Source organism: Ostrea edulis, chromosome 7 (genome assembly GCF_947568905.1).
Source record: "Ostrea edulis chromosome 7, xbOstEdul1.1, whole genome shotgun sequence".
Taxonomy (NCBI): Eukaryota; Metazoa; Mollusca; class Bivalvia; order Ostreida; family Ostreidae; genus Ostrea; species Ostrea edulis.
In genome coordinates this window covers 21389458-21416229 of record NC_079170.1, presented here as the reverse complement: position 1 = coordinate 21416229, position 26772 = coordinate 21389458, and the positions used below count along the sequence as shown (strand labels likewise).

General features: G+C 35.2%; 2 protein-coding genes and 1 long non-coding RNA gene across 3 annotated transcripts; 2 read left to right on the top strand and 1 right to left on the bottom strand.

Moving 5' to 3' along the window:
* The first annotated feature begins 2843 nt into the window (after window positions 1–2843).
* On the top strand, window positions 2844–4840 carry LOC125656927 (uncharacterized). The gene is made up of 2 exons (XR_007363128.2): window positions 2844–3338; window positions 4614–4840. It is a non-coding gene; the product is annotated as an uncharacterized LOC125656927 (long non-coding RNA).
* A 7379-nt stretch (window positions 4841–12219) lies between these two features.
* LOC130048620 (uncharacterized) lies at window positions 12220–13857 on the bottom strand. Its single transcript, XM_056145605.1, has one exon. The coding sequence runs from the start codon at window positions 13855–13857 to the stop codon at window positions 12220–12222; it is 1638 nt and encodes a 545-aa protein (XP_056001580.1).
* Window positions 13858–18381: 4524 nt separating this feature from the next.
* LOC125656919 (neurogenic locus notch homolog protein 1-like) lies at window positions 18382–25287 on the top strand. Its single transcript, XM_048887542.2, has 4 exons — window positions 18382–18690; window positions 22665–22787; window positions 23193–23420; window positions 24023–25287. Exons 1-4 carry the CDS (start codon window positions 18444–18446, stop codon window positions 24433–24435), a joined length of 1011 nt encoding a protein of 336 aa, XP_048743499.2. The 5' UTR covers window positions 18382–18443; the 3' UTR covers window positions 24436–25287.
* The last annotated feature ends 1485 nt before the right edge of the window (window positions 25288–26772 follow it).

Genomic DNA, 26772 nt, shown 5'->3' with positions numbered 1-26772 from the left:
GCAAATTGCTGTGTTTCCTCTAACTGTTTTTAAATTATACCTCCTACCCTAGCATTTTAAAAAATATATAAATTGTTAAAGAGATTTTTCAATAAACATTATTTTGAAGATCACACTTGTACTCATTTCAAAATAATTAATATCAAGGACATTTAAAAGTACCATTAACAGTGAAAACTGAGCCCCTCGAATCAAAAATGTTAATGTACCTGTAACTTTAAAAATATATTTTTGATTAGATTGTCTCTTTGTGTTCTTTTGAAAATAAAAGTTTGAGAAAAAAATATAATGTATATCCTACCAGCTTACCCCAGTTTTGATTTGGATGTTAGCAGAAACACAAAATTTTTATTTTTCGTCTGATTCATAAAATTAAATACATGCAATATGTGTATATTAGACAAATATAATGTAACCCCATCATGTATTATATCATAATCTATAACAATTGTAGAATTAAGAAATATTGATGTACACAGAATTATACATGTACATGGTTGACAAGGTCTCTTCTAATTCTGAACATTGCTATCAGATCCATAACTATTTGTACTTCAGATAATGTTCATCTTTGTGCAGATTTTCCATTGCTTCCAAAGTGACACCTTGGACACTCATTCACGGTTTTTTTTTTGTTTGTTTTGTTTGGTTCAATCTCTTTTCTCTGTTTCAGCACCAGATACAACACTATAAGTAAGAATCATACATTTAATGAAAACTTTCTTTGAAAAGATCAAATTTGGGGAGCTATTATATATACATATATATAATATATCCTATACAAAACACTTTATAAGACTTTCATTGTCAGAATAAGGACAAAAAGACAGTCGGACATGCTAAAAACAAAATCTTGGATAATTAGGATTCATAATTAGAATTCACATGTAATTCATTTTGACAACATTCTGAATGTAAAAATATATTTAGATTATCAAACACAAGAAGTATTTGAAAACAGGTTCATTAATAAGCAACAGACAAAGGCAAAATAAGTTTTCAGACCATACATGTACATGTATATGCTAGTTCGGGTTTATTTGATCAGTTGGGCGTCAGATTAAAAATCAGATTACTTGTTTTACCGTATGCAGATGACACAATATTATTGTCAGAAACGCCCACATAACTTCAGTATCAATTAGATCTATTTCATAAGCATTGTAAAACATGGCACTTAAAGGCTAACAGTAATAAGTCCAAACTTCTATTTTTTTACTAAACGTACTACCACTACTAAGACTGTTTTTAGATATAGCATGGAATTCTTCTTAAGGAATGGGTATTTTCAAATATGAGCGTTGCTGTTTGTAAAAGTGGTTCATAAAAACTAGATATCAAAGAATTATTTGACAAAGCCAATAGAGCTATGTATGATGTCATAGGAAAATGCAGAAAACATAACCAATACATTGATTATAAACTTGATATGTTTGATAAAGTTGTGAAACCCATTATTCTATATAGATGTGGAGTATGGGGTTTTAATCCGTCACCTTTGTAAGTGAGACTTCATTTAAACGTTTGCAAACATACATTGAATCTTAAACCTTCTACACCTGTATGTAACTACATGGTATATGGCAAACTAGGAAGATATTATATTGTAATAGATGTAAAAGTACGCATGAATTCTTTTGGGGGGGAAATTACAAAATTCAGACGGGAAAGAGATTTTTTCAAAATTTTATTATATACTGATAAATTACAACAGTTCTTGGTTTAATTATATGAAACAGATTTGAAATGATTGTAGATTATTTTATGTGAAAACAAAATGCATGAACCCTGGGGCAAAGCCAAGTTTTACAGAGAAGTATACAAAAACAAAAACCTTTAAACTAAAACTTCTCTCAAAGAACCAGAAAATGATATTTAAAGCTTTTTGTGTATTCTAAATTCAAATTCATTGATTGATTGATTGTATCTTGCTTAACGTCCCTCTCGAGAATTTTTCACTCATATGGAGACGTCACCAATATCGGTGAGGGTTTTCAAATTCAGGCCTATGCTCGGCGCTTATGGCCATTGAGCAGTGAGGGTTCTTAAGCGTGCCACACCTACTATGACACGGGACACCCGTTTTTAAGGTCATCTCCGAGAACCTGTGACATTCACACATTTGGTGATGGAACTGTCACTACCTGTTTTAACGACTTTAAAAAAGGTCTGTCGCGGCCGGGATTCGAACCTCGACTTCCCGCATGCGGGTACTTAATGTGACTTGGCTTAAAAAAAAATTCTCTGATCAATTCAAACAAAGGTGAACTAGTGATTGGTATGATTCCCCAATAGATATTAGGATTTTAAACATACAGTCTGTACTGCAAAGTATTCAATAAGATTACCTATAAAACATTCAGACATTTTTGTAACTTTAAAAGTGATGATGCAGGATTAGTAATAGAGACGGGGAGATGGAGAGACATAGCTAGGGAATGTAGAAGTTGTAAACTATGTAATAGAAATGAAAATGGAGATAAATTTTGGTTTTTGTACTGATAGATGAAAGGCGAAGATAACGAAGTGGCCAATCTTCAAGCAATACAATGTGGATAGTTGTCTGTAAAACAACCTAGACAAATCAAGGTTTCAAAGTAATATTAAACAAATCCTAGCGTTCAAAATTTTTATCAACCATTTAACGTCACTAACAGAAACATATTAATCAGATTATGCAAATTAATGTAATAAAAATAATGGAGAAAGTGAGTTCTCCGGTTAGACATTCCTTTACTTCTTTTTGGTAACTTTTTCACGCATTCTTGCTTTAACTTTGTAATAGCTGTATCTATGTTCTTTTGAACGCTTTACGTTGTATTGCAAGAAAACAAAACATTGATTTCTGCTTACTGATCCCTACCCAGGATGCCACAGCCCCCATGTCTATCAGCGCATGCCCACCGCACATAACCTGAGAATTCCCGCCAATCAGTTAATCAAACGTGTTGATGTGTTTTTAGCGTAAAGTATTTATAACCGCTTTCCAAGCTTTAACCAGCCACAGACCCGAGAGACATTGCTCGAAAACAGCACATTTTCCAGCAAAAAGTTATTTCAGATTATATATCGACGCTTCCTTACTTGAAAGATGGTGCCATCAACATTAGTCTTCGTTTTGGTTTTGGTGGCCCTTGGTGGTGCTGCTTCTGTGGAGAATGTAGTTTGCACTTCAGATTTTGAAATGATCCTTTCTGAAGATTGTAAAACCCTCCATCGTTGTGTCTGGGGAAAGCCCATAAAAATGTCTGATTGTCCCTCAGGACTCATCTATAATCGACAGAATTTTGTGTGCGTGTTCCCGCACAGCGAACATGACGACTGTACGGCAAACTAAGGTTAGTAGCAGTGTATGCAACGTTCTCAATATTTAGACAATTCTGGCGACACGTATTGTGTGCGCGCGATATAGGATTCAAAATTTGCAATCAAGGAATCTCTGTTATATATCAGTCTAAATCGCTATTTTATACCGAATTTCACATTGTTTTGTGAAAGAAGTATAAAATCATATCGCTAATGATCAATATGTTCATGGAGATTTCCAGTAAACAGTATATATACTTTAAGAGATTGTATTTGTTGCTTATCTGTGGGCATTGTCTGTGCCAATTTTAACAGCACGTAAATATTACCAAATACCCAAAGTTTCTTGATTTATAGTGAGTAGATATGTCGTAAAACTGATTCATTCGCAGTGAGGTATTGTAGGTATAGTAAAAATGGGTTAAAAGAATATTTGAAATTTAATCTATTTTTTCCTGTCCAAATGTTACATCTGTCTTTTCTTATCAAACTTCAAACAAAAGAATGATCAGATGACAAAATCATGTTTTACGACATTATCAGGGACCAGTTTTCACTTTTGGTCAAGCCATGTGCACAATTTTAAATGCTTTGGTGCAGAAATGACAATTGATGCACGGATGAGGAAAGTTTTTGGCATGTTACGTCTCTTCTTTTCTATGACTATACGCATTTAACAGCATTTTAAGAACAGAATTCATGTGCGTGTATTTATATAACGCCCGTTGATTGTTTGTAGAGAAATTATTCATTTTTAGCTCATGAGTTTTGAATATATTTGAGGACGCTACATTGCTATTAAGATTTATTTTCATTTTTTATCACTGTAGCTGGAGTGATTTACATACACGGCCTACAGTTAAGTCCTCTTCCCAAAATCAAGTAAAGTTTCATCATATATTTACCCCTTTATCCAGTTTATATCACTCATACGATATCGTATCCGTATTCCACACTTTGTATTTCAACACTATGTGAAATAATGTAAATAAACAAAGACTTATGCGTACAAAATGGATCAGGGTAATAGAAGTCATAATATTTCAATTGTAACATTTATAGAAGAGGCACGGGTGTTGTGAAATCTTCAAAATTTGAAAACGGCGAATTGATCTATGAGGTTGAGATCGACTCTTACGCTTGATTGTTTTTATTTGACAAAAAATATGATAATCTTATACGTGTATTAGCATTAATAGTGTCGTAGTAAAATGTATGCAAAATATTCTGAATATTTTAGTAAAGTGTAACTTTGACTAGGTTTGATATCTGCTTAATTTTTCACAACTTCGATTTTGTCTTTTCAGATGACTAGTTGGCCAGACAATCGCTTTAAGAGGCTGAAGGGGAGTTGGGTTGGGTTTCGAATGAAATTGACTATATTCCTTATTTCGCAGAGTTAGTCACAGAAACATTATATGCTCCCCAGAAATCATCTGAAGAGGAAGGCGATTGCTTTATTCTTTTTAACAATATGAATTAGTAAATGTTTCATATGCATGAATAAAACTGTTTTAAATAAAGGTAAAAATTATTCAATTTTTTCCCATTTATTATCAAATTTTCTAAGATTTTGAATTACTTCCTGTTGTCTGCTTTTGATATCAAAAACAACAAATTATTAACAAAGTTGTACAATTTGAACATTAAACAGTTCAAATTTATCTAACTGTAAACAGCGTAGGTTCAGTCACTATAATGTTTTAATCTGACGTCAGTCAGTCATGTTGTCACTTGGAAAAATTCAAAGTACAATTCCAGAAGGAAGAATTGTTTTAAAATTCATCATTTCGATAAATTTCTTGAGTTTGTTTGGTAAACTTAACCACATTAGAAGTTAGATGAACTCCTACAAGTCGTGGTAGCTCAGTCGTAGAGCTTTCGCTTCGTAGTCGGGAGGTTATGAGTTAGAGCCCTGTTCGTGTCATGGCCGCTTCAAACCTAAGACGTTAAAATAGGTGGTGATTGCTCTTTCGCTAAACTGCTCCACATTTAACGGGGGTTCCGTGTCGTGGCAGGCGTTGGTCATCTTTGCTAGCCAAGGGTTTACGATCCGCTCCGCTTCTCTACAAACCCATGGCAGATTTGGTGCGATTTTCGAAGCCTCAACTTTCAGCATATGATTGGACGCAGGAAAAGTCCACTGCTGAATCAGAGAACTTGTTACGTTAGATCACGTGCAAAACAAAGGAATTTAAATACCTACAACTAGCAACTGTCACTCGACTGTGTATCAAATACATATCCAAACCAATGATGCCACATGCGCAGTTCCGACTCGTATCTGCGTAAAGAAGTGCATTTTATTTACTATAGTATCGTACCTTAAGTTTAATATCAAACATCTCTTGTAATTCGTTGTTTTATGTTCTATCTATCCCAGATTTAGACAGTTGCGTCAGAGCTATTTTCCTCAATTTGGAATTCACCTTACACACGCGCACGTGGGATTATTTTTAGACGTAGACTCAACGACTGCATATATTTCATGGGTTCACACATGTTTATTTTCTAAATAGTATTCTCACTGATTTCTTTTTCAAGTATGCAATTAAGAGATAGTTACATTTATTTTTAATATTTTGAATGATTTGTATACCACATTGCGTTACTCTCTGAGCGCAGCCATTTCTAAACAACGAGCGCAGCCATTTCTAAGCAACTTTTAAACAGTAGCTGAAACACGCATTTTCATTGGATAAGCATGATGTAATCCAAACAGAGTTGTTTTCTCCATCCGCTAGAGGGCGCCACTCAAAATGAATAAAATAAGTTGTGACATTCCCTTATCAAACTGGAAACCCACTCGGCCACGGAGGCCCTCTTGAAAAGGACATTAAGCAACATACTATTAATCATGGGGCCTCATATCTGAATTACATTCATAGCTTCGAATTTTGAAGAAGTATAAGATATCCCCTCAAAATCAAAATAACCTTGAATTTGATGAAATGCCCTTGACGGGTTATTGCATACTATTTGGCAAGAACAAAGCATGCCTATTTCCCAAAGCCAAGCAGCGGTGACACTGTTGAAATATAGATGTCACACGGGGGGGGGGGGGGGGGGGGGTATTTGTTTGTATATAAAATTTGGAGTTTAGTTTAAAGTACGTCTCACTCGAGAATATTTCACTCATAATATGGAGACAGCACTGATGCCAGTGTAGGGTTTCAAATTGAAACATTTACTTGGCACTCAAGACCATTGAGCATGAGGGTCCATCCATTAACGTGCTGACTTCTACCTCGGTTTGTACGGTCTCGCCGTCTACACTGATTGAGTTACGTTTTGTTGGACAGTAAATACTACTAATTCAAATAAGTACGAACATGTTAATGGAAAAGTAACACAATTTAGTCAATTTATTGTCATTATAGGTAATATTATCATCTGATCAAATCTATTAGAATATTATGTAATATTGATGGGGGTCCCTAATTCTTATACAGGAGTGTAACGGACTTGGGTTGATAATTACAACAAGCTGTTGGTTCGATTTCCATAAGACGGTCTCTTGATTATGGATCAATAAGAATAAGAAACCCCTGTAACAAATATTAAATATTTGGCGTATAATTATGACACTAAATATACTAAACTCCAGGTTAGTTGAATAAATCAAGAATTCATCTGTAGAAATCTAATGCAAATAACAATATATGTATGTATATACAGTATTAATTTCTTTAAGAAAAAAAGTCATGAGAAACAAACCTCAAGCTGGTCCTGAATCCCCCCACCCCCCCCCCCCCCCACCCCCGTGATAACATCTAACATTGTAAAACAGCTATACCCCTCCCCCGGTGCAAAATTAAAAAGGGTTATACGCATGATAGTAGTGTTAAACCATTTCAAAATATTGAGCAGACAATATCTTTCTATGTTCAGAGTGGATTGATCATGTTACCTAATATCAATAGGGGTCATCTACCCCTTATGCTGTACCAGTGTACCAAGTTTGGTGTCAATCAAGCAAATAATTCTTAAAATATAAGAGACAATATATTTATTTACTATGTCCAGTTTGACCCTTGACCTTTGACCAGGTGACTTAAAAATTATTAGGGGTCATCTACTTCTTAAGATGTGCAAGTGTGTGTCAAGTTTGATGTCTGTCAAGCAAAGGGTTCTCAAAATATTGTGCAGAGAGTATATTCCTATGTCCAGTATAATCCTTGACCTTTGACCAGGTGACTTTAAAATCAATTGGGGTCAGCTACTCCTGAAGATGTACCAGTGTACCAAGTTTGATATTTGTCAAGCAAAGGGTTCTCTAGACATTGAGTGGTCAGTATATTCCTATGTCCAGTTTGATCTTTGACCATGTGACCTCAAAATCAATTAGAGTCATCTACTCCTCAGGATGTACCAGTGTACCAAGTTTGATATCTGTCAAGCAAAGGGTTCTCAAGATATTGAGCGGACAGCATCTTCCTACTTCCAATGTACATTGACCTTTGACCTATAAATAAGGGTCCTCTCCTACTCATTACCAACCCACATATGAAATATCATTACGATGAAGGGAATCGTTCTCAAGATATTGAGCGGACAACATGGGGTCTACAGACCGACAAACTGACTGACCGACCAACCAACAGGTGTAAAGCAATACGCCCCTCTTCTTTGAAAGGGGGTGGGGTATAAAATGACGAATTGTAATGGTAACTTAATTTAAACAATATCTTATTTAAAAAATAAATAGGATGGTAATGGTAATTTACTGCCCAAAACTTTTACAATAGTTATAATGAAATGCATTACCTCAAAATTGTAATTTGCTCTGAGCTTGTCCCGTTCGTTACAAATTCTATATCCTGATTTTATCTTTTGAGAGCTTTTCCATTAATTTGTTTTTTTCATCATTTACGTAATCATATCAGTGAAAGGTGAAGATAACGAATTGCTAGCAATGTATAGTGCCCCCAAAATCAATTATAAGTAATGGTAATTTAATGTTTTGCTTCCTAAAATAGTGTGATGCTAGCATTATGTGGTATTACATTGGATTAGTTGTAAGAAATTAGCTAGTATTATTTTCTCAGTCAAATCCTATTTTTCTTAATTGAAAAAGTGATGTATTTTTTTAAATTATTAACAACAAAAACAGACATGACTTAAGGTAATGCCAGTTAATAATTTTAACCTTATTAATGATAGCATAGTCCTTGAAAAATTAACATTTTATTTTATGATAGAGATTTTCATTCATTCAATATTTTATTCCTCTTTGCAGAGAGTATATCAGAAATATATATATTACATTAAGGATGAATCATAGAACATATGTACAAATATGAAAATGTGAGAACAAAAAAAAAAACCAAACAAACAAACAAAAAAACAACAAACTACCATTACATAATTACATGTAAATGAATAAAAAAGAAAGGAAATGTGATATAAAAGGAACTTATTGTATACTAACTTTTAGTTGAAATTCATATGCACCTTTTGTATATAGCAAAAACTTTAATTAAATAATTCCCACATAGAAGTAGTAACTTTTTTTCCTTCTGTTCTGACAGTGGATAAATTGGGGCTTTACCTAACATATATGTATATAAATCTTCTTCATCAAGGGCACAGAATTCTGCACAGACACACAGATCAAGGTTTGTAATATCGTCCCAAAATTGTTCTCTGTTTGAGGAAAAGTTGGGACAACTGCAGGCAATGTGTTTAAACATATCATTATATTCGGAGTTACAAAGTTGGCATGTATATATGTTTCTCATGGGAGGTATTGTCCAGAGTTTAACTAAGGTTTTAATGATTTTGGTTTCTTGTGTCGACCATATGATTTTCCAAATTCTTGGCAACCCCTTTCCATCATGTAACTGTATAAATCGCGTAAAGTCTGAGTCAAGATATGTTCGTTTATTCCATTCACAATCTTCGTAAAGAGAAATAGAGGATTTTACAGTTTTTTTCCAGGTATATTTGTTTGGGAAGGCACCAGATTCCAAGTAAGATGCTAGATATTGCGTCAAGGAGTACTTATCCAGAATGACTAGAATGTCTTTAATGAATCCGTGCGTGGTTTCCCATGGGTTACACAAAAATGTAAAGAGTCTGAAGAGAAATATTTGTTTCGCCAGCACATTATGAGAGAAATTGCACAGTTTTCCTAAAAACAATAGTTTCCTTTTATCAATTTCAGATATAATAGATCTGAGACCTAATAAGCTTTCACACATATCGGACCGCGTTGATAGATTCAAGCTTTGAATATCTTTAACGATAAAATGTTGAAGTCGACGCAACATCTGAAGATCCTGGGTTTTAAGATCATTCCAAATTTCACATCCATATAATGTAGAAGGTATGACTACCTTTTTATAAAGATTCACAAGAGTAACTGGATTGGAATTTTCTGAAGATAAGTGTTTTATGGAGTAAAAAGATCGTCTGCCTTTGTCACATGCCTCCTTTGTCCTGGTTAGAGATTTGAAATGAGAGTTTTGAATGATCCCAAGATGATTGTAGTCACTCTTTACAGGAATGATTTCATCACCCACTAACCATTGATTTGAGACGACATTGTGTGATTTACCGAATACTATAATACATGATTTTTTAGCGTTGAAAGAGAATCTCCATCTACAAGAATAATTGTATGCTGCATCCAACATATTCTGGAGTGAGTGCGGAGTTGACGATAAACAGGCAATATCATCTGCGAGAGTAGGGGTCGATGACTCTATATTATGAATTCCGAAGTTTTTATTGATGTGACCAAGTTCGTTAAGTAAGTCATTGATATAAACTGTGTATAAAAATCCAGATAAGACACCGCCTTGCCGTATTCCTTGTTCAACCGGAAACCAGTCTGATTGTTGGTAATTTACAATTACAGCACTTTTGGTATCGATGTGGCAGTCGTCTATCAATGTCCATAATTTTCCCTTGATACCTATTTCGTTAACTTTACAAAGCAATCCTTTTCTCCATACTGTATCAAAGGCTTTTCGGCTGTCTAGGAAACATGAATATACACGTGATCCGTTTTCAATGTGATGTAAGATTGTTTCTTGAAGGTTAAATGCAGCTGTGATAGAACTTAAACCTTTATGAAAACCTTGTTGTTGAGGACTCGGGTATTTCTCTTTGAATGTTACATTCATAATCCTTGTGTAGATGATTTTTTCAAAAACTTTGAATATAGTAGACAATAATGAAATGGGTCGGTAGCTGTCAGGAGAAGTTTTTTGTTTGTTTCCACCCTTGAAAATTGGTACTATAAAACCTTGTTTCCATCCAGAGGGGATTTTACCTAGTTTTATTATGCTGTTGAATAATACACATAAATATTTTGATAATACACTTTTTCCATGAATCAAATGTTCCGATTGAATTTTGTCGGGCCCAGGGGCTTTTTTTGATTTTAATAGTGTTATAGAATCAACTATTTCCTTTTCTGTAACATATCCACCTGGAAGATCGGCAGAATTTTCAGTTTCTTGTATTTTGATACGATTGTATTGTCGAATGGTATTGTTGTAAAATTGATTGTCATACATTTCATTTTGTCCGGGCTCGTACACAGTTGAGAAGTATTCAGCAAAAACTGAGGCGACACTTTCAGGTGTATTTCCTACTCTTTCGGCAAACTGTATTTCTGGATATAACTTTGTTTGGCGTGGTTTTTGTCGACGAATTAATTTCCAAAACAATCGAATGTCGATTCCTGCAGCGTTGTCGATATCTTCGTACGTTTTTCGAATAAAGTCCTGGGAGGCGCTTTCTTGACATCGTCGGAAATGGCGTTTTGCATGTTTATACTCAGCATACGATATGTGCTGCATACCCCGAGGTCTTCCTTCTTTTACCCATTTGACTCTAAGTTCCATTTCGTTCTTATGAGCTTCATTTACTGAGGTATTCCAATAAGGTTTGGTATGAGGATTATATGAACACATGGGAATAGTTAGTTTGGCACTTTTTATCACAGCGTTAACAATTTCTGTTGAATATGTATTTATATCATTTACAGACGACATGTTGTTCTCATCGAGCAGTATATGGTTTAAGTCTTTTTTCAGCTGATTACAGTACTTGATCTTTGTATCTGTGCATATTCTGTGCCACGCAGGCCATTTAGATGTGTTTGGTAATAATGTGTGTGGGTTTTCCAAAACTTCAACCTTAACTATTATAGGTAAGTGGTCTGAGGTGCTAGATATTATACCTTCTTCTATAATTGCATAATCTAAAATACGATTTTGTAGGGATTCACTAACAAATATATAATCTAACATGGTTTTACAGGGTACAAATGTATAAACATCTTGACATTGGTTTTTCTTACTACTAGTAACATCACAATACATGTTGTTTTTCCTGACAAAATCTGTAAGTTCAGCTGATTTATAAATATTTGTTCTGTCAGCATCTTTTTGTAGTATGCTTCCATTCATGTCACCAGCAAAAATTACATGACCATGATTTGAGTAATTAGTGAATAATCCGTTAAGTATATTCAACACTTCTCTATATTGATCAACATTGTTTTCAGAAGGTAAATACACACCAAAAACATATAATGGAACATGATTTGGAGTTTTTAAACAGATACCAACAACTCTGTTGGAGTTAGTGTAAACTGAAGATGTGTAAAATTCTAAGGAATTTTTGTATAATATTGCTACACCTCCTTTACCTATTTCATCATTTTTGTCCGATTTTTCAAATTTTGCTGCACTTATATAATTCTTATCAATACAACCAAAGAATTTAGAACATGATTCGGGTAACTTGTGTTCTGAGATTACAGCAATATCACAGTCAGATAAACGTAAAAGATTTGTCAAACATACACTAGAGGACATAATTCCTCTGACATTCCAATTCAAAATTGTAAGTAACATATATACATGTACTATAGTGATACACAACATTATGTATTGTCTAAGATTGTTCATTGTGAAGAGTATCTTTATAATCGTTTTGGCGACTTCGTTGTCTCTCATGTGCATTGATCCATGGACGGCATTTGACTCCGTGAGGCCAGAATGAACGCGCACATAATGTTTTACGATTTTCTTCGGGAACGTGGATTTTCGCAGACAAACAGTCCTGATTATATTTGGACTGGAATAAGGATAGATACGTCACACGGATATTACTGTCTCGTACATAGTTAATAATGCCATCCCGAGTAGTGTCACAGTCTATGCCCGTGAGGTAAAATTGAGCGTTTCTCCGTCTATGATGCGTTATTCCGAGAAATACGTCTCGTTTTTGATTTGGATCATGGGCTTGATTTAGACCAGATTGTTTTGCTACAAACGAGTCGGGCTTCCGGGAAATATGCACAGGGATGGGAATATTGTTTTTTGAGTGGCTACTGTCTGTCAGTGCTGGACAGGAACTACTAGTATCACTTAATTTTACACTTGACTGATGTTTTGGTGCATTATGATTTTCATCAGTAACTTCTTTCTGTACTTTGCATTTATCTGGACATTCTTGTGTGTTTCGCGTGGAATTCTCTGTTGTACCGTTATTTGGTGCCGAGCCTTGTGAATGATCACTGGACCGCGAAGTGCTTTCACTGATCCGAGACTGACTATCTGGGGCCCTCGGTGGGGTAACGACAGCAGTATATGACTTTGACATCTTTATATCAGACAATTGTTTCTGTAGACTTTGACAAAGTTTGGACAATCTAGATAATTCATTGCTGATTTTTTTAGATTTGGCTTGTTCCTCAGTAAAGTCAAGACCTTCAACACACTTCAGACGTGCCTTAGTGGTTTTACGAAAAGTTTCACATGATGTGGCATGGACTTCTATGTCACTTTTCATTTTATCAACTTCCGCAATTAATGAAGAATTTTTAGATTTGAGATCTGTTATAGTTTTTTGCATGTTTTTAATAATTTTGTCTGTGCCTGATGCGCTGACTTCAAGTTCATGCATACGTTCTACAAGTGTTTGCGTTATGTAGTGTTGATCTATGGTAAATGCGCTTGATATTTCAGAAATATCTTGTTTTTTGTCAAAAACATCTGATAGATGCGAATTGTCACCATTACAGAATATATAAAGAGCAAAACAGTCCTTTGCGTATCTTACTGAGCTTGGGTTGGCTTTAGTGTTTCTACGCTGTATGAGGTTTCCCTTAGGACACCCTTCAATGGTTTTAGCCCTGCTACAAAGAAATGTCCTATATTCTATTATAAGCTGTTCGTTACTGGACGTTAACTGCAACAGTTTTTCAATATACATTTCCTTTGGAAGATTTTGTAGAACATTGTCAAACGACTCAAAATCACATGTACAATTTGTCAGCACAGTATTGGGAAATGTCTCTTCAACCAAATTGTGCTCAGGTTGGTTTTCGCTCACTGGATTGTTTGTCAGAACATGGACTATTTCAGAGTTTTGTGGACTATATGCACATTGCATTGTATCTTCCTCGTTCAAAACACTATCTATAGTATTGCTAAGGTTACTTACAGAGTCTGTAGTGGAACACATATTCCGTAAATTCGTATAACTTTTCTCAGTCAATCCGTTACGTCCGCCATCATCGAACGCCATTTTGTCTTTTTTAACATTGTCTTAGCAACATACTATTAATCATGGGGCCTCATATCTGAATTACATTCATAGCTTCGAATTTTGAAGAAGTATAAGATATCCCCTCAAAATCAAAATAACCTTGAATTTGATGAAATGCCCTTGACGGGTTATTGCATACTATTTGGCAAGAACAAAGCATGCCTATTTCCCAAAGCCAAGCAGCGGTGACACTGTTGAAATATAGATGTCACACGGGGGGGGGGGGGGGGGTATTTGTTTGTATATAAAATTTGGAGTTTAGTTTAAAGTACGTCTCACTCGAGAATATTTCACTCATAATATGGAGACAGCACTGATGCCAGTGTAGGGTTTCAAATTGAAACATTTACTTGGCACTCAAGACCATTGAGCATGAGGGTCCATCCATTAACGTGCTGACTCCTACCTCGGTTTGTACGGTCTCGCCGTCTACACTGATTGAGTTACGTTTTGTTGGACAGTAAATACTACTAATTCAAATAAGTACGAACATGTTAATGGAAAAGTAACACAATTTAGTCAATTTATTGTCATTATAGGTAATATTATCATCTGATCAAATCTATTAGAATATTATGTAATATTGATGGGGGTCCCTAATTCTTATACAGGAGTGTAACGGACTTGGGTTGATAATTACAACAAGCTGTTGGTTCGATTTCCATAAGACGGTCTCTTGATTATGGATCAATAAGAATAAGAAACCCCTGTAACAAATATTAAATATTTGGCGTATAATTATGACACTAAATACACTAAACTACAGGTTAGTTGAATAAATCAAGAATTCATCTGTAGAAATCTAATGCAAATAACAATATATGTATGTAAATACAGTATTAATTTCTTTAAGAAAAAAAGTCATGAGAAACAAACCTCAAGCTGGTCCTGACCCCCACCCCCCCCCCCCCCACCCACCCCCCCCCCCCGTGATAACATCTAACATTGTAAAACATCTATACCCCTCCCCCGGTGCAAAATCAAAAAGGGTTATACGCATGCATCATTTAAATGATAGTAGTGCTAAACCATTTCAAAATATTGAGCAGACAATATCTTCCTATGTTCAGAGTGGATTGGTCAATAGGGGTCATCTACCCCTTATGCTGTACCAGTGTACCAAGTTTGGTGTCAATCAAGCAAATAATTCTTAAAATATAAGAGACAATATATTTATTTACTATGTCCAGTTTGACCCTTGACCTTTAACCAGGTGACTTAAAAATTAATAGGGGTAATCTACTTCTTAAGATGTGCAAGTGTGTGTCAAGTTTGATGTCTGGCAAGCAAAAAGTTCTCAAAATATTGTGCAGAGAGTATATTCCTATGTCCAGTATAATCCTTGACCTTTGACCAGGTGACTTCGAAATCAATTGGGGTCAGCTACTCCTGAAGATGTACCAGTGTACCAAGTTTGATATCTGTCAAGCAAAGGGTTCTCTAGACATTGAGTGGTCAGTATATTCCTATGTCCAGTTTGATCTTTGACCATGTGACCTCAAAATCAATTACAGTCATCTACTCCTCAGGATGTACCAGTGTACCAAGTTTGATATCTGTCAAGCAAAGGGTTCTCAAGATATTGAGCGGACAGCATCTTCCTACTTCCAATGTACATTGACCTTTGACCTAAAAATAAGGGTCCTCTCCTACTCATTACCAACCCACATATGAAATATCATTACGATGAAGGGAATCGTTCTCAAGATATTGAGCGGACAACATGGGGTCTACAGACCGACAAACTGACTGACCGACCAACCAACAGGTGCAAGCAATACGCCCCTCTTCTTTGAAAGGGGGGGGGGGGGGTATAAAAATGACGAATGGTAATGGTAACTTAATTTAAACAATATCTTATTTAAAAAATAAATAGGATGGTAATGGTAATTTACTGCCCAAAACTTTTACAATAGTTATAATGAAATGCATTACCTCAAAATTGTAATTTGCTCTTGTTCGTTACAAATTCTATATCCTGATTTTATCTTTTGAGATCTTTTCCATTAATTTGTTTATTCCATCATTTACGTAATCATATCAGTGAAAGGTGAAGATAACGAATTGCTAGCAATGTATAGTGCCCCCAAAATCAATTATAAGTAATGGTAATTTAATGTTTTGCTTCCTAAAATAGTGTGATGCTAGCATTATGTGGTATTACATTGGATTAGTTGTAAGAAATTAGCTAGTATTATTTTCTCAGTCAAATCCTATTTTCCTTAATTGAAAAAGTGATGTATTTTTTAAAATTATTAACAACAAAAACAGACATGACTTAAGGTAATGCCAGTTAATAATTTTAACCTTATTAATGATAGCATAGTCCTTGAAAAATTAACATTTTATTTATGATAGAAATAAATTGTGAAAATTAAATAAAATATATTGAGCAATTACACTTTCAAAATAAAATGAACTGGTCCTGATTACTTTTTAATTCGACTGAGTTCAATTGCATAATTTGCAGAAAGTGTATAAATTATATAGCTTGATATTAAAATATACGCTTTTCATTCCTACCGTGATATACAAAGAATAATGCCTATCCATGTACAGCTTTAATTTAGATCAAAATATACTAAGCAATATCTATCTATCACGAGGTAACTGGGATGGTTTAGGACGTAAAATACTCTCCAGATCGATATTGTCTTAAAATCGACATTTTGAAAGGGAACAAATACATGTAGTTACGATTTTCGAACCGGTATTCTATTTGAAGACACTGAAGATATGAGGAAACTATCGGACCCTGATTTAGTGAGTCCAGGAACAATACGAAGACAGTGTTCACCAGACACATGTAAATTGTTCATTCCTTGTTATCATTCAGAATGCTCGGAATGAAAGTGACTGGTGGCGATTTGACAATAGTATTGACATCAATAACCTTATTAAGATAAGATACACCTCTAAATTTGTCCAAACATCGTCTGGCAACTCAAATATCCTTTCCTGTAGTGTTTCTAACTGCATTCATATCTGGGTTCGCCATATGTAATATTGAAATGGCATTTTGCCTTTGTACGAATTTACATATAGTCTATAATTTCAGTATTTTCTTTGAGTCTTAAGAACAAAAAGTAACCGATGTTTTCATAAAAGCAATAATGTGTCAGTATAGTCAATCTATAAAAAAAAAAAAACTACATGTTTTCTAAAAAAAAAAAAAATCTACTGACAAAGGCGTAGAAGAAAGGGCGCAGTCAGAGCACGTGCCCCTTTCAAAGAGGGGAAACCATGCCATGTATGCCCCCTCCCATTTTTCGGATAAAATCAGTTTTGCAATTACCATTAAATTTGAACTATACTGAACTTGGACCTGTTTTGTTATCTGTACAGTTACTTTTAATGAAGTTTATTTTTATTAAATTATTTATTTAAACATTGTTGTGCCCCTACAACCCACCCCCCTCCCTTGAACATTTTCTGTAGAGTGGGGGGAGGGGGCACATGCTCTGACTGTCCCTTCTCCTAGCCCTTGGAACTGATGAATTGAACTAATTAGATGAAAAATACCCTCCCCATGATAAGATTTTGTAGTTCGAAGAACTTGTCTTGTCTCTTGTTGTGAATAATGTCTTCCTATGATTTGGTGTTTATTTATTAAATACATGTATATAATTATATCTAATTTCAAAGTCCCCTCTCTCCTCCTCCCCTACTTGGAGCTACGCGCACCCTTACTAGTATTTGACGTACATAAACATTAACTTTTAATTGAAGTTAACTCTCTTTTTCTTAATACACATTTGCAGTATTTGAACGATATGATTTGTCCCTAGTACTTGTTGACCGCTCACCAAGAGTTGATGAATTCATATCTAGAAAAGTCTATAGGTGTCTCCGTCTTTGAATCTTATATTTCAAACGTGAAATGCACGCTAATTTCAATGTGAACATAATCGACTATTATGCGTCTATAATGTAATGTTTTTGGAGTATGTATGTATATATATATATATATATATATATATATATATATATATATATATATATATAATAGTATAGATAGATAAATAGATAGATAACTAGCTAGCAAGCTGAACACCAACATTTCAAAGACGCTACCGCAAAATGTTACTCAAGTGATAGTAGACATAAGTTGATGCAAACTGCGCATTTCCCTTTTTTTTTCAAAAAAAAAAATCAATTATGTGCATTACACTAATTGATCCCTTTTAAAGAGAAAAACAAACTAGTGATCCGACTCATTATTCGCAGGAAAGTCACGATCTACCCCGGTACACAAACAGACAAGAGCACAATGTAATTGTGATTACCGGAGCCGAGTCAGTGACTGCCGTCCCTCCCCAGGATGTCAAAGCCTCGTGTCTATCAGCGCGGGCCCACCACAGATAACCCGAGAATTCCCGCCAATCAATTACCGGAAAGATATATAACAAACAAGCAAACGTGTTGATGAGTTTGTGGCGTAAACTCTTTAACCACTTTCAAAGCTTACATAAGCCACAAATCCGAGAGACATTGCCCGAGAAACAACACCTTTTTCCAGCAAAAAGCTATTTCACGTTATACACTTACGCTTCCTTACTTGAAATATGGTGCTATCAACATTACTCTTCGTTTTGGTTTTGGTGGCCCTTGGTGGTGCAGCTTCTGCGGAAAATGTAGTTTGCACTTCAGATTTTGAAATGATCATTTCTGAAGATTGTAAAACCCTCTACCGCTGTGTCTGGAGAAAGCCCGTGAGGATGCCTGATTGTGCCCCAGGACTCGTCTACAGTCGACAGTATGGGGTGTGCGTGTACCAGGGCAGCGAATTTGACGACTGTGCAGCGAAGAAAGGTTAGTAGCAGTGTGTGCAACTTTCCCAAAATTTAGACAATTTTTACGACACTTATTGTGTGGGCGCGATATATGATCCAAATTCGTACAATTTTAAACGCTTTGGTGCAGAAATTACAATTGATGGAATCTAGGCATGTTACGTTTCTTCTGTTTTTTGGGACTTCACATTTGTCAGCAGTTTAAGAACGGAATTCATGTATTCATATAACACCGTTGATCGTTTATAAAGAAATAGTAATTATCATTTTCTAGTTAAGTTTTGTTTAAACGAGGACGCTACACTGCTAATTTATTTATTTTCGTTTTTTTTTTACTAATGTAGATGGAACGATTTACAGTTACATGTACGTCTTATTCCCAAATTAAGTAAAAAAAAAAAACCCAAACTTTTATCACATATCTTCCCTTTTATAAAGTTTATATAGCTCATATGATATCGTTTCTGTATTCCACACTTAGTATTCCTACGCGGTGTGACGTAATGTAAATAAACAATTACAGCAGCATCAATGAAAATCAATACCGGGGTATTTCCGGTATACTTTCCAACTCCACGCACCAAAAGAACACCAGGTCCTGTCACATTTAACTGGACACAAAACAATTCATTCACAAATATATGGAGCACCAAATTAACATTAAATATATCATCAATTCACTCGCTATAAGCCCTATATCTCGATCAGGTAAACGGAGTAATCCGCAGTAAAATCAATGTGTAAAGAACGGTCTAACAATCGATATGAAACACGTCAGACAGCACTTGACCCAATGAAGGTTGTATTGGAAAACTAAATCGTTTTAACGACCATGAAAATTATGAAACGCTGACTTTAAACGAGACTGTTGAAACCCCTGTAACATCATCTTGTTTGGTAGTCTTCCTCGATTTAAAAACTGATCATACGCAAAGCAACCTCTTGCATATCGAATCAGTTGAGAGATATAAACACCATACGCAGGTGATAATAAAATATTGCTACATAAATATTGGAAGTTGACGATGGAGAATCTTTTAAAGTCAAAGTTGAAATCTAATACATGTATACAAATTGGAACATAAATGTACAAGGACAAGTAAAAGAAATTGGATGGAAGATTTTGTCCAATGTTTCATCTCTTATTTCTAATGAGATATAATATATACCGGGGTATTTTCTTTTGTTATAGACTTATGGACATTTTTCCAAACGCATTCTTATGTTTATCTAGTTGCTGTAACAGGCACAAAAATACCTGTTTGTTGAATAGTTTGTGACCTGTTCCATTGAGAACAAAATGTGATGATCGGATAAATTGGTATCACAATTTGAGAGTGAATGTTAAAGGACACATCTCATGTTTTCAAAGTATACAACATTACATGCATTTCGTCTTCTTTATGCTTATAGTATAATTAATTTTAATAGTTCGTTCGCCGAAATTTTGCGATAATTAACCACAATACAGACTTAAATCTAAGCCCCGATTTCAAAAAGTCTAGTTAATTAGGTAGGTAGTCACGTGGTACAGTGATGTCACATGCGCCCTTCGGATTGTGAAAGTACTACGAAATATTATTAAAAACTCAATTTTTAGGGATCTAATTTATTTACCATGGGCAACATTTAAATCGTTGTTGACAAATTGCCCGAGTTTTATATGTGTTCGCCACCAGTGCACACATATAACGATGTAAAAACCCAAATATAGCGAGTAAAGCGTGTATGAAATCGGCAATATTGTGAGTAAATAATGTTTATATGGGTCGCTGTCTACAAACTGTTTGATGATGTTATTCCTTTATACATCTGTAATTGGCGCTGTTTTTCTAAAATAAACAGTGCAATTATTATTTAGTTTTGGATTAGACAAATTATGATACGTTAAATTGTTGACAACTAGGCCCTATGCCAAGCTATTGTCACGAGTGCATTTCGGAAAGAAAGAAAAAGACAATACACACCAAAATCAATAAAAATATTCAAATTTAAAGTGGTAATCACATTATTTTATTTTGATAAAGCAATCTTATTACTATTTTTGAATTGTGATCTGCACGTTTTTAGGAAGTACGAAGTGGGAGCACGGCGTTATACTGACGCACTCAAGATGCTATGAGTTCATTAAGGAAATAATTTTATAATTCAATTTAAAGTTCGGAAATACAATATTCTATTATTTGTATAATTAAAAGTTCAATTAATTTGTATCTTTAATTTTTCTTGTAAATCTACCAGTTGGTAGGAGTTACATTGTATCGTCAATATATATATGTGTTGTTACAAGGTGAAGGTCAGTTGATCCGGGTGTATATTGAATTTGAAGAGCAAAACAGAATGTATGCTATAGGCCTACCAGTGTTTATATCTTTGATATATCCATTTTCTCGCAGTTTATCAGGGTCTCTGTCCAAGAGGGTTTTGAAAAGGTGACTGGGTGTGTTTTTTAAGGTAAAGTTCTTGCTCTAACAAAAAAATTATCCACGTCTTTTTTCTCATACCTTCCTTTGAAAAATTGAAAAATACTCAGTCTAAATCCTTTCTACCGACAACTAGTACACCCGAGCACGGCAAAAAACATCTTAATGCATTATTATTTACAAGCCGTTACCGTGATAATTGGTTTTTTGTCGATTAAATCTAATCTGTTTATGAAATGGCTAATAGATGTTTTCAAACGCGAGGGCGCATATGACGTCACACATAATGGCACGTAAACTAGCGAAAGAAAATATGCATATCGCAAGATTTGAATTGCATCGCTTTCAAACTCGAAAACTACGCAAAATATATCATTTAAAACACATTTAAAGTAGTTTTAGGCATAAAAAGAATTAATTTTGCTGAACAAATGAAAAGGTTTAGAAACATGCGTTGTGTCCTTTAAATAAGCACAAACTTTGTGCATATTTCTGTAAATAACATGAGTTATATATATAATAATTCTGTCATTGGCAGGGATAAGACTTCATTTCTAGTCGTCTCTATTTTGCAATTTTGTAACGTAAATTTTGTAATATTAAACGTTGTTGCAAAATCTTATCACAGCCTTTATTTTAAGTAATTTCCCTAAGAATAAATGACCAAACCTCACTCAAATTTCATGTTCTCTATAAGTTCAACAGATCAAAGAATGCGAAAACCAAGCTGTGTTAAAGTCAGAGTAACACAAGTCTGTCAAATAGCTGTAGATATAAAAACTTATCTTGTTTATAAAAAGAGTAAATTGAAAGTCATCATTAAGAGGATTATGAGTTTCGAAATATCAAGTGGATTTAAACACAAAATGTACCCTTTACATCACTCGGTATAGATTAATTATTGATTCTAATTAAAATGCAACTATCTAGCCCTATATAGTTCCTTTTATCATTTTAGAGTTATAAATACCATCTGATAGACTGGGGATAAAACCCTGAGTGATGTAACACAAATCCCTGGACAGCGAGTTCTGAATCATATTCAAGTTATTCCTATAGCAGTTATTTATCCCGTCCTTTAGCATGGGCAGTGGTCCATAATAGATACAGTAGTTATTTATCCCGTCCTTTAGCATGGGCAGTGGTCCATAATAGATATAGCAGTTATTTCGCCAGTCCTTTAGCATGGGCAGTGGTCCATAATAGATACAGCAGTTATTTTTCCCGTCCTTTAGCATGGGCAGTGGTCCATAATAAACGTATCTGATTATATATTTATATTGCCAACTTAATCTTGGACCCTATCTCATTTCCGTTTGGTAAAAAATCGCAAACTTTGTCCTTCAGTTTTAATGTTATCACCTGCCCATAATCACTATCTCATTGATGCTTTTAGTATAGTCACCGACTTGTGAAGATTTCGTTATGAATATTTTTACAAACCATATACATATGTTTAGGGGGGATTTACTATGAAATCCTTTGATAAAACTTCTTAATTCGTGGTCCTTATGTGACCATCTTCTAACCCTATACTATTACCATGTCTCGGTACACTGGTTCTTTCTAGGTACAAAGGACTCCTGCACCAGTAAACCCTGTAAGAACGGAGGGGGCTGCAAGCCCTCAGAGGACGGGAAGTCCTACACGTGTGCCTGCCCCGCGGAGTATGGAGGAGACAACTGTGAAAAGGGTGGGTTGCCTTACTTGCATACTCGTTTTCATTTTTAAAGTAGGTGTATGAACATAAACCAATTGTCGTACTCCTTTCATTGTTTCCATTCGCGTGCATCATGCACTGAGCTATGTTTAAATTACCATTTGAGTTGTTGCATCTTAAGCAAAAAGGCAAGCACGAGCGTACAATGGTTTTAAGTAGTATACATATTGACGGGTATATTTCCTTTACCCCGTTTTAAGTAATTTACGTGTAGTTTACAACGACATCAATATATGTTATATTGCATGAAATATGATACTTTCAAAATCTCGCTTTATGTCAGTTCGAAAGATTTCTGAACTAGCTGTCACTCTTTATCAATTCATGAATGCAAACAAGGTTGTGAGGTGTGTGTGTTTATTGCATTTCATTTTGCAGCTCTTACGATACAAGAAATCTGCATTGCTCAATTGTACTACCGAGCCCCCCATCCACAACAATGTCAGCTCTTCTACGACTGCGCCACGATGTCCGACACTGCACCTTTCTACTTTGGACAACATCTGCGAGAGTGCAAATATCCACAGCTGTTCTCGGAGCAAACGTTACAATGCGAGAACTACACAGAGGTCAACTGTGGAAACAGGACAGAGCACAAATCACCATGTGAGTAGTTCATGTTTGAATACTGAAATCATAAACTCATATGGCAATGCAGGTGTTCTCTGTTCTTAATTCCCCTGTAATTCTATATTAAGGTAGGTCATCCATAACTAAGGCCTGTTTAACATTTTGGAAGGATTGAAAGCAAGTTAAATGTGTTTTGTGCTTAAAGATTAGAAGTTGATTCTTTTTTACTTTGATTTTTTAAACACTTATCTGACCTTGGGAAAATCAGAAAAGCAATTCTATGATATTACCATAAATTTGAAGTCATAATTTGATAAAGAGTAACTGTGAAATACTTTGTGAAAGAATTTGTGCAAATTTTTACCAACATTTTTGTATGAAAATCGCATGTTATTATAAATGATTTGAATGGAATACAAAGTATGCTTTCCCATAGACGTCAATGTAAAATTTAAGGCGTGATTCATCGGTTAGTAATCAAAATTCTGAAAAATCCTGTGGTACAATATTTCTATTTTACCAACCCTTCAAAATGATAACAAGGTAGGAACAATTCCACCATCCATTTATTAGTAATGGACGACCTACCTTAATGGTAAAATGTATAGCAGTTCTGAATCAAATCCTTTCACACCTAGGTGATTACCTTTCACATCAATGCAGAGGCTCACATTGCCAGCCATGCGCTCTAAACCATCCAAGCTGCGAGGGCAAAGAAGACGGTACCCATCAACACGGCTACAAGATTGAATCGCCATGGTTTATGGTTTGCAAAGACGAAAGATTTGTCTCCGATGGGCTCTGTCCCAGGGATGCTATTCTCCACGTACATTCGAGAATATACAAAGGAGAGTGTACTAGTTTGTATGGCATTCCCAAGGACGAGGGAGGAATCATGCCCGACTGTTCCGGCCTGACGGACGGAAATCATAAAGACGAGAATGTAAATCCCCATATTTACTACACTTGTAATGGAGGGGAGACAACCGTGAAAATGTGTCCGACAGGCCAAATCTATGACGAAACTGAAAAAGCATGCATAGAGGAATGAAGAGGGGGAGATTATTAAATTTCAATCATATCTGTAAAGTACTTTTAAAATCAAATATATAAGACAAGGCATCTTCACCAGTCAAGGGTTATTGATCGTTACCTCGCATTTACTCATGACATCAGTCACCATTCAAAACATAAGTTCGAGACGGAGCATATGATTGGTGTTGCAAACCTGTAGCGTGGAAGCAATTAGAAAGCTGTTTTCATAGTCGGTCGAAAACGAAACTAAACATGCATAGCGACGGTAACGAGGTGTATAATCTATTGCCATTTACCAGTAAACAGATACTCTTGACTGATTTTCGGAAATTCATGTTTTTAAAGTAACAAATAGACGAAGTTTTATTTGCTTTTCACGTAATATTTTCCGTTAATAAACGCCATTTTTTATTTTCTGTTTGTGTTCTTAAACAAACTTGCATCTGAAACAAGGAATATCATTGGCTGATTTAGTTTTAGCGTATTGCGTCATCCTTCGTCCCGAACCGACTGATGTCAAGGGTTAGTGTGAGGTAACGAATCAATAACCCTTAACTTGTGAAGATGAAGTAAAGGTATTTTTTTATGAAAGTGAAAGGATGTTTGAGGGAGCTATGGTTGTGGATATAAGAACATGTATACAATGTACATCTAGTAATATTGAATGCATTTACAAAGTCGCTCCCATGTAAAACAACCTAGCTATATATAAACTCTTTTATTTTACTTAACCCTCAAATTGTACGACTCTCAAATAACTTTGAAATGTATCGGATTGTTTATTTAGAACTATATTCCCAGGGTTGTTGAGCAATATGTAAACAGGTCTTGATTACAAATTTTATCAGAAATAAAAACAAAAATGAGACGAGGTAGTTATTTGTTTGTTCATTTGTTTCTCTTCTTTTTTTTCAGTCTGATTAAAAACAAAAATGTATGGTGGAGGTGTCAATCTTATTTAAATACTTCCTTGCTGTCCTCTACAATATGTACATGTACATGTGTGATCAAGTAAAACACCAATGCATGTATTGCTAGCCAACTACAAACGCTGCAATTATCATTTGTTGGTGTTTGCTAATCATGACCCTATTGTAGAGTTTTAAAGAAGATTTTTTCCCTATAAATTCTCATGTAAGCTATATCAGGAAACATTCATGTAAATTTCAACTGTCAAGCCTAGTGGTGTTGGAGAAGACGGTTTGAAATGAATCCACCCTATATTTGCTTTTTCTGGATTATCTCACCTTTGAAGGGAGAATAACCTTTCGTTTGAACAAACTTGAATTTCTTTTACCCTAACATGATTTGTGCAAAGTTTGATTGATATTAGCTGAGTGGTTCTGGAAAAAAGATAGAAATATGAAAAGTTTACAGATAACTGGTGATCAGAAAAACTCAGTGAGCTTTCAGTTCAGGTGAGCTAATAAGGTCAAAAGGTTTGGTACAAAAGAAAGGTCTTGCCAAAACAAAATGTACACATGAAAGATCCGAGTCACATCACTCACCATTTTAAAGTTGTGAGCAAGGTTACCGTTTCCATTCAAGTCTGAAATTTGAGTCAAAGTGGGCTCAGGGAACAAGATCAACACCATTGTACCAAATAAAAGGTCTTACCGTCAGTAATATATTTACATTTACTTCTCAATCCTCTAATGAAAAGTATTATAAAGCGTTAATGATATCTGCTTATAACTGTAAAACCAAATGACAAAAGTCTGTTAGGTGTGTGAACACTCTCCGGCATGGCGTCTGCACCTCGGCCCCACGTGTGCAGAACGAAACAAAGCTCTGTCACCTCCTCCCGTCTCAGACAACAGAAATGCACCTCATCCGATGCCTAGAGAAGTTGATTTTACATTTAAACACCCTAACCAAATACAAGAAATCAACCCATGCAAATGCAGGATTTGCAACAATAGAGGTAGAGCGTTCGCCCCGCATGCGGATTAAGGTCGGTGTTCGAATACCGGCCGCGACATACCCAAGTAGTTCAAACAGGTAGTGACAGTTCTATCGCCAACCGCTCGGCATCAGGTGTGAATGTCACGGGTCCGCTTAAGAACCCTCACTACTCAATGGCCGTAGGCGCCGAGCATTATAGGCCTAAATTTGAAGCCCTTCACCGGTCTTGTTTACATCTCCATATGAGTAAACAGTTCTCGAGAGGGACGTTAAACAAGATACAAACAATCGATCAATCATTCAGTAATTGTACTTTCAATTTCTCGAAATGACAACATGGTCGACTGACATCGTTGCACTACATTATATAGTAATTGTAAAATTGTAAAACTACGTTGTAATTTACGATCAGATAAATTTGGGGGAAAATTGAACTGTTTAAAGTAAA